The 8,459-nt window shown below is 39.5% G+C and overlaps 1 protein-coding gene across 1 annotated transcript; it reads right to left on the minus strand.

The window, feature by feature from the left end:
* Window positions 1-1,479: 1,479 nt before the first annotated feature.
* Window positions 1,480-3,360, minus strand: LOC131220994 (probable BOI-related E3 ubiquitin-protein ligase 3). The gene is made up of 3 exons (XM_058216043.1): window positions 3,199-3,360; window positions 2,736-3,081; window positions 1,480-2,279 (listed from the first exon to the last, which is right to left on the minus strand). The coding sequence occupies exons 1-3, from the start codon at window positions 3,252-3,254 to the stop codon at window positions 1,722-1,724; spliced, it is 960 nt and encodes a 319-aa protein (XP_058072026.1). The 5' UTR covers window positions 3,255-3,360; the 3' UTR covers window positions 1,480-1,721.
* Window positions 3,361-8,459: the final 5,099 nt, after the last annotated feature.

Genomic DNA, 8,459 nt, shown 5'->3' on the forward strand with positions numbered 1-8,459 from the left:
GCCACACGTTTTAGATCTTCTCGCCTAATTAGCAAAATCAGTCGATATTTTCACTCGTCACGTGTGCTATAGTGGACAAAATAAATAGACGGTTGAAATTAAAAAAATGTTGCTTAATCCGGAATTCTGACGCGGAAAGATGTGATCGTGTGGTCCACCGGATTGAAAGCCGTCTCACACGTGTGAATACCCGCACGATAGATCTGCTGATGATCGGCACCGTCCATGCTCTAGTTGCTATCATAAGCGCCCCACGACCCTATAATCACACAAAAAGGATGATCAGCACCATCGATTTATAGAGTTGCATGTCTTTCTTTTCAACGGTCCAAATTCAGATATACATTTCTTTGGTTACCATCATCCATTCACGGTAATCTTTTTACTACGGTCCATCTAGAATGACACTCAGAAGATAGACGGTTCGGATCACAAGAAACTTATACACGAAGGCGCAAACGCAACATGTGTCATTGATCCAGACTGTCGGCAGATGTTACACCAAACATCAGGCACGTTTCCCTACACATTGCCATAACCGACTGTGTATACACACAACTTCAGTGTATAATCCCTTTTATAAAAAAAACACAGCATTGCGTTTGAGAAATTACACTAATGACGACCGCTCACGTGGGGGAACGGAACGCGTGTCAGAGATCAGGGCCGTTCAATCACGTAGTGCGCCTAGTAAACGTGAGATGTACCAAAATAGGATAGCACGCATGTTCAGTGTACCTTACGTGATTATGGTACGGATGACTGACGCGTGCTGTCTGACCCGATTCCTGGCATGTGTTCCACCATGTCACACCAGCTGCATACATTGAATGTTGGGTAAATCACCCTAGTACTGTGGACCCCACCATGTTCTACATGTAAAATCCACCGTCCATCCTGTTATAACCCATATCTTCACCGTCTATACAAAAAATCAGCCCCATAAAAAGCTAATAGCATCCACGCCAGTGGGAACAGCGTCAAAATACTCCTAAAACTTCTTAATTCACGGTGCGGCCTGTATGAGTTTACGAACAGACTGTATTTTGAATCTTCTCTTCATCCTGGCGAATGACATTTTATTAACGGTTTTGATGAAAGAAATACACCATGGTGGGCCATACAAACAATCCTATGGTTGTCATCCCATCCCCATTGTTTCCTCTGATGTGGCCCACCTGAGCTGTGTTTCACGCTAATTTTGTTCCAAAGGCCTATGAACGTACAATTAACCTCATGGACTGAGTAGATTTCACAAATACAATATAGTGGCCCCTAGACACCCCCATTTAATTTCAATGGTCTGGCCCACTTGAGACAGAACCCCATCTCAGCCGTCCAACCACGCATCCAACGGCACCACCCATGATTTCGCTACGTCAATATTTAAAATCTACCCTACCTTTTTCCTAAATTACCAAAAATGCGTACCACTGACCAAGCATATATAGTACATACACCGAACATCGGTATAAATCATTTCATGAAATCAACTAGCATTATATACCAAGGACCCAACAAAACTCGAACATAGACAATTGATTCAGTGTATAACATATACACCGAACATTCCGCGCATTCACCAAAAGGATGTAAGCGTAAAATTACCCAAAAAAAAAAAAAAAACTACAAAAAAATATAAACAAAAAAGATAAAATTTCTACAATTTTCTTTTCTTTTTCTTTTTTTTTTCCCCATTTTTTATTTTTATTTTTTTGGGTTCATGACATGTTCACGTGCACGCTGCCATTATTGCTGGATTTACACACGGGGCACGTGTGCACGCAAGTGCCACACGCCGTGCACAGGCACAGATGCCTGCACGGCAGCAGCAGCACACATGCTTCTCCCTTCCCGCAGCTCCTGCACACCCTTACCATGCGCCCCGCTTCACCTTTATCCTGCGCACCGTTCTTATCCTGTGCTGGCACGGCTAACCTGCGCCGCTCCTCGTCATGGCTGCTGCTGTCGCAGCAGGACTCGGCATCATCGGCCGTTTCACGGCCAGGATCGCTTCGCACCATGGCCATCACCTGATCGAGGTTGGTCCGGAGAGCGATGGCCGTTGCCTCGTTGGTCTGAGCGAGGTCCCGCCATATCTGGTTCTCCATGCAGAGGGTCTTCACCCTCTCTTCCAAGGCCCAATTCAGCTTCCCGATTTTATCGATTTCTTCTTCCTTGGCCTTCAATCTCTTCATCATCCGCTCTTCGACGGCTGCGATGAGCCGCTTCGATTGCTGCCGGCGCCGCTCCACGAGCTCATTCCTCACCTTCGCCGCCTGCAAATTCAATAGGAATTCCAACGACCCATTTCAGAAAACTGCTCGGTGAGAAGAACAGATGAAGAAGAAATGGGAAATTGAAAGACCCATCTATGGAAATCACTCCAAAAGACCAAAAACATGGAGAATTCGAGAAAAGCCAATGACCCATCTGAGGAAATCGCTCCAAAAGACCAAAAACATCGAGAATTCGAGAAAATCCAATGACCCACTTGAGGAAATCGCGTCAAAAGTTCGAAAACGATCGTAGGAGGAAGCAAGTATTACAGAAACTGGCTGAAAGATCGAAAACGACATCGAAAGAAGCAAGAATTAAAGAAATTTTCGATGACCCATTTGAGGAAATCGCGATAAGAGATCGGAAACGAACGTCGAAGGAAGCGAGAACTACAGTAGATTCGACAACCCAGTTGAGAAAATCATGCCAAAAGAACGAAAGCATTGGAAAATTACATGTTGGGCGATGAACCGATCGATCTCCAATTGCTGCTGTTGGATCTGCAACGAGAGGTCTTCACCGAGGAAGGAGAAGGGATGGGCATGACATTCCTTCTGATCGGAGATTGCAAGAAACGGGTTATTTCCGTTGCTATTGCCGTTGTTGTTGTTGATATTGAATTCCCTAAGGTTCTTTCGCGGGGCCGGGAGATTGCAGGTGAGGCCGCTGTCGGCAGGGATTGAATCGGCTATGGTAGAGTTGTAGAATGGGATGAGAGTCTGTGCGCTAGGAAACGGGACGTTGAAGCCCATCTGATTGTTGTAGTAATTGGCGTTCGTTTCAATGGCGTTGACGATTTCTCTGCAAAAAGATAAGAGATTAGAACAAAAATAGAGAGAGAGAGAGAGAGAGAGAGAAACAGAGAGAGAGCGAGAGAGAGAGAGAGAGAGAGAGAGAGAGAGAGAGAGATGGGAATACCGATTGGTAATGAGCTGAGGAGGGAAGAGATGAAGATGGTGAGCTTCAACAGCCATTGAAAATTGGATTTTTTTTAATCTTTTGGGATCCTGGGAGTTTTGGGGGTAGAGAGAGGAGAGAAGAACATGCAATACAGATGGAGAGGCTGAGGGGGTTTATTTAGGGGTTTGGTGGAGAGAGAGAGAGAGCTTTTGGTTTTTGTCTGTTTTAAAAGAAATTCCTCGTGAAAAAGTTCACATATACTGCTTTGTAATTTTTTAAAACTTCAGCCTTATAATATTAATTACGCAAAGATGATAAACCGTACAGGTGGGGCCCACCGTTTGTCAATCGAGGCCATTCAATTCCTGGGTTTATCATGGAATGACTAGAATTGATTAGGCTTATGTCTCTATGATGACCCATTTGAGATTAGTGGCCCACATTCAACTAGAAAACTTCCACAATAAATGGACGATCCACATGATGTCCCACCAGATCAATGCTTCCCGTTGGTCATGAGTAATGTAAGGATGTAGACTCATTGACCTACGCACGGGATTGGTTACTCCATGACCCCCAAAGTGGCCCGGAAACGGATTGGCTACTGCCCCTAACACCCGCCAAGGGCTGTGGTCGGTGCTCTGTGAGGCCCACCATTATGTATATGATTCATTCAAGTCGTCCATATATTTTTATAGATTATTTTAAGGTATGAGACCAAAAATAAGGTATATTCCAATCTCAATTAGACCATATTATAGGAAACAGTGTTGAGTTAATGTCGACCATTAAAAACTTTTTGGGTCCTTAAAAGTTTTGGATCAAGCTGTTCTTTGCTCTTTCCCTTCATCTAGGCTTGTATGACCTAGTCATCAAATTATATTTTAAATAAAGAGTACAGTGGGCCTCATAAGGATTTTAACTGTAGATATCTTATCATTATTGTTTTCCTGTAGTGGGGTTATATTCCTTTTATTTTTTGGATCAAGCCCTAAAGTGATCTGTAAAATTGGTTGAACGGCATGAATGAAACACATACATCATGGTGGGCCTACAAAGCACCGACTACTACCAGCCATCGGGCTAGTGGGATGGGAGTAGCCAATCCGTTTCCAAGTGGCCCACCCACATTGTTTGTGTGGGTCCCACCATAATGTATGTACATTTTGCCCGCTCATTTTAGGGAAAATCTAAATTTCAAGTGGACCACACCACAAAAAACAGCAGTAATGCTAGCCCTTATCCACTTATTGGAGAATTTTGTGGCCCCAAAACGTTTTTAACGCTGATCTTTCAATCACCACTATTATCAGTAGTGTGGTCCACCTTATATTTGGATCTGCCGTATTTTTGGGCTAATGAGCTAAAATAAGCTGGAAAAATGTATGAACCGTATGGATAAAAAGACACATTATTGTGGGGCCCACAACACGTACCGGAGGCTCACTGCCGGATCCCACTCTAGAGAAACATCCTCTAATTCTACGAAGAGTCGGTTAGGAATTCAAGGAATTATAGGGTTAGTCAAAGAATTTCAGAATTCTAATTAAAAAAAGGAGAAAAAATAGGAAGTTGGAGCGAGGGATTTGGTTAGACAAAATCCAAACTGAAATGCCCAGGGGTTGCCACATGGCGAATGCAGCGTGGCTCCCGCCAGGAGGTTCCACGTAGGCGGTCGCTAAAGTCCAAAACCTAATTCTTCTCGTTTGGCGTGGGGCCCATGGGTCCCACGTGCGTGAATGGCTGTAATCCGACAAGGAATCGTTGCCACGGGTAAGCGTCGGTCGCAGGGGGCCACCGGCATCTCCGGGTGGAAGGTAGCCCCTGAATTTCTCGGGAATTTCTCGGAAGCTCCTCACGTTCTTTACGTTGGAGGTGTTCAGATCCGGGCATGGCAGTATCCTCGCTTTTCAGATTTCTTTTCCAGATATGACAGGGCGTGTGGGGCCCACCCCCATGTGGCCATCAGATGGGCGGTCTCAGTTTGGACTCGAATTTCCTACAACGGTTGTTGTAGGGAGCTGTGCAACAATGCGAGGCCCACCTCTATTTTCTTCTCTCTTTTTTTTAGTGAGATCCACACCATCCATTAGTTTTACCATCAATTGGGCCATATCATAGGAAATAGTAAGCATGAAAATAGCTATCAATGAAATTTTCTTAGGCTATTCATTATGATGTCATTGTAAAATTCGCCGTCCATCAACTTATCCAGCTCTTATTAGAACCGGTGTTAAAAAAATAAAGTAGATGAAAGACTCAAGTAGGCCACAGCAATGGAAATAATAATGAAAATGATTATCATTGGAATCTTCTTAAGCTGGTCAAGAGAAATCATTGGGGGTTGGCCTCCTAATCAAAGCTCTTTGAGCTTATTACAATTACAGTGTAAAATTCACTTCTATTCACCTATTCATCTAACTCATAATATATCAAAGATAAGATATGAAGCAAATCTAAAACTCAAGTCCGCCGCGTCTTAGAAAACAATAAGGATGAGGTTGAAAACACTAGTCATCCAAATTGTTTTAGAGTTGTAGTGGTGTTTTACATACCATCTAACCATTTCATAAAGTGATTTCTAATGAGACGGAGGAAATAATTAAATTTCAGCATGATTTAAAAAATTTTGGTGAGCCTTTGCAAGGTTTTAATAGTGAGTGTTCAATCCCTATTATTATTTCATGTGGTGTGTCACACATGCATAAGTCATTTATGGGTTTTGTCCTAATATGAGCGGATGAAATTCTATAGGATAAAGTTACTTTTATACCGACACTATGGTTGCCCCACGTAGCTTCATGCCGCTGAAGCACATGGTGTTACAGAAGTTAGTGTCCATTAGGGATGGGACACATACCATTGAAATCAAAGTTTTAAATAAGGGTATTTGTCTTTTTTACTCCATCATGGTAAGACTCAAACAGTTGAATGACTTACAAACATCAAAGTGGGCCTAAGAAAGTTTCAAAGTTCTCTCACTTTTGCTGTGTTTCTTGTGACATGACACATGCAAGATCAGGATCCCATCCTAAAATGAGCTAACACAACAGATGGAATGGAGAGGATTTTACATGGACATTGCAATAGCCCATCAAGCCTTTGGATGCTAGCTCTTGAAAATGTTTTCATTAGTGAAAAAATTAGAAAATTTTATTATAGAGATTAATAGATAAACTCATCTTTTCTAAATGGCTTATAAAGGATTTGGATTTATTAATTTTTTATAGTAAACTTTTGAAAAATAATAAAAGAATCGTATATTGATTCAAAATCTCTCGGATGACTCAAATAAATGACTTGAAATTATCAAAAGACTCTCTAAATCCTAAAACACCTTAAAAGAGAGAAAATCGTAACTCACTAAAAATAATAAATGAATCTAAATTTAACCTTTAAAAAGATATTAATTTGCAGAACTATTAGGAACTGTTATATTTCTAACAATTCTTTAAAAATATAATTAAAAAGGATACGTGTTATAGTAAGAGAAATATATAGTATGCTAAAGATATTTTTTAAAAAAATGTTATGAATGATTTTTACGGAATCACGGCTATAAAACCCGTAAAAAAAATGAATCATCTCTATCTCTTATCTCTATTCCTAATCATTTTCCTATATATATAGTTCTCTCTTTATTTCTCAATCTCTTAAATGAGCCCTCTTTTTTTTTTTTTAAGAAATATGTCGTAAGAAGAGTTCTACTCCAACTCAGATATTAATAAAAAGACACCTCACATACAACTAAGAAAGAGAGAGAGATAATTTTGGAGAGCTTAGATCTAGTAAGTTTATTATCATTCTCTCATTTTTTTTATACATTTAATATAATTTGGCTCGATTTATACAACGAACGATGTAGATCAGCCACACGTTCATTGCATTGATCCGTGGATAAATACAATGTAAAGAAGATGGAAGTATAAAATCTCATGTGAAGTTTCTTTTCACAGAGATTGATTAGTGTACATCTGATCGAATCAAATTAAATCTATATGAATCATACGATCCCTAAGGCTAAAATATACAAGGGTCTTAACTTCCAGATCAATCTAACTATCAGATAGGACACACTAGTCAGATCTGAAAGCGTTTAAAAAGGAAATGTCAGATTTTTGTATAAGTATTAGTATTACTTACATACAAGGTCGAGATGAGCCATCGGTGTATATATGGTTAGATCCACACCATTCATCCAATGTATATAGGTAAAATATACCCAAGACCTCAAGAATTTAAATAATCCAATCATCTAGTGGGTCACCTCGATTAATCATTTTCCATTCAATCTCAGAATCTTTAAAAGAAAATTTAAGTTTTGAAAATTAAATTTAATGAGCATATTATATATAAAATTTCAATTATTTAGTCCTTTAGGGTTTGCCCAACTAGGATGTTAATTAAAGGTATGCCTCACCGTGTAATATAACTAGATGAATAACAATGTCGTATATATAATTGATTGGATTTCTAAATTCAAACCAACCTGATTACGTTGTGGATTCTATACTATTAGACTCAGGTGATGAACCTAATGTGTCTCTGATTCATTGGAATTAAAATAAATTATTTATGATGGTTTAATTAATTGATATACCAATTAGAGTATTTTGTTACGATGCTGTTGATTTAACTACAGCGAATATATGCTACAATAAATCATATGCTAATTTGTGCCAAATTGTCTGAATTATGATAGTTGTACATTAAATTCACATATGAATGTTCTGATTAAAACAAGTAACTATAACAATTATAAAAATGATGTATTCATACATCATCCATCATATAAATACATTACATTGTCGATCCTAGGAGTCATCCCTGGAAGAAACGTTGATCCCGATAGACCATTACCAGATGTGTGCTATGCCCAAGCCTAACAAAAGGTGAAAACTTACCCAATGGTTGGATGCGGGTTAACGATCTCCAACTCAAGCAAATGGATGAATATCCCATCTGATACATTCATACATCATTTGCATCCATATCATCGTACATACTTTGTTTCTATTATATCTTAATTTCAATAAGAATGAACTATGCTAGGTTTTCTCACTAAGCCTTGCTAGCTTACAATTTTATTGATAGAAAAATCGTACAAATGAGCAAATAGTTGATTAGTTGGGGTTGGAAAAAAAAATTTTGTGACTGAACTAGTGCACGACACATGTGAGATGTGGTCATACTTATCAGAAGAGGAACTGGCCGCATTTATATTATTCCAAATTATTTAATTAGAACTTTATGTGTTAAAATGATATGATTTATATATA

The sequence above is a fragment of the Magnolia sinica genome, chromosome 12, assembly GCF_029962835.1.
Source record: "Magnolia sinica isolate HGM2019 chromosome 12, MsV1, whole genome shotgun sequence".
Classification (NCBI taxonomy): Eukaryota; Viridiplantae; Streptophyta; class Magnoliopsida; order Magnoliales; family Magnoliaceae; genus Magnolia; species Magnolia sinica.

Bases quoted from the DNA above. Each gene is read 5' to 3' on its own strand.
- LOC131220994 (XM_058216043.1), bottom strand. From the start codon at position 3,254: ATGGCTGTTGAAGCTCACCATCTTCATCTCTTCCCTCCTCAGCTCATT. The intron at 3,082-3,198 runs GTATTCCCATCT...ATCTTTTTGCAG, and splicing joins CCTCAGCTCATTACCAATCG to AGAAATCGTCAACGCCATTG. The intron at 2,280-2,735 runs GTAATTTTCCAA...TTGAATTTGCAG, and splicing joins ATCGGTTCATCGCCCAACAT to GCGGCGAAGGTGAGGAATGA.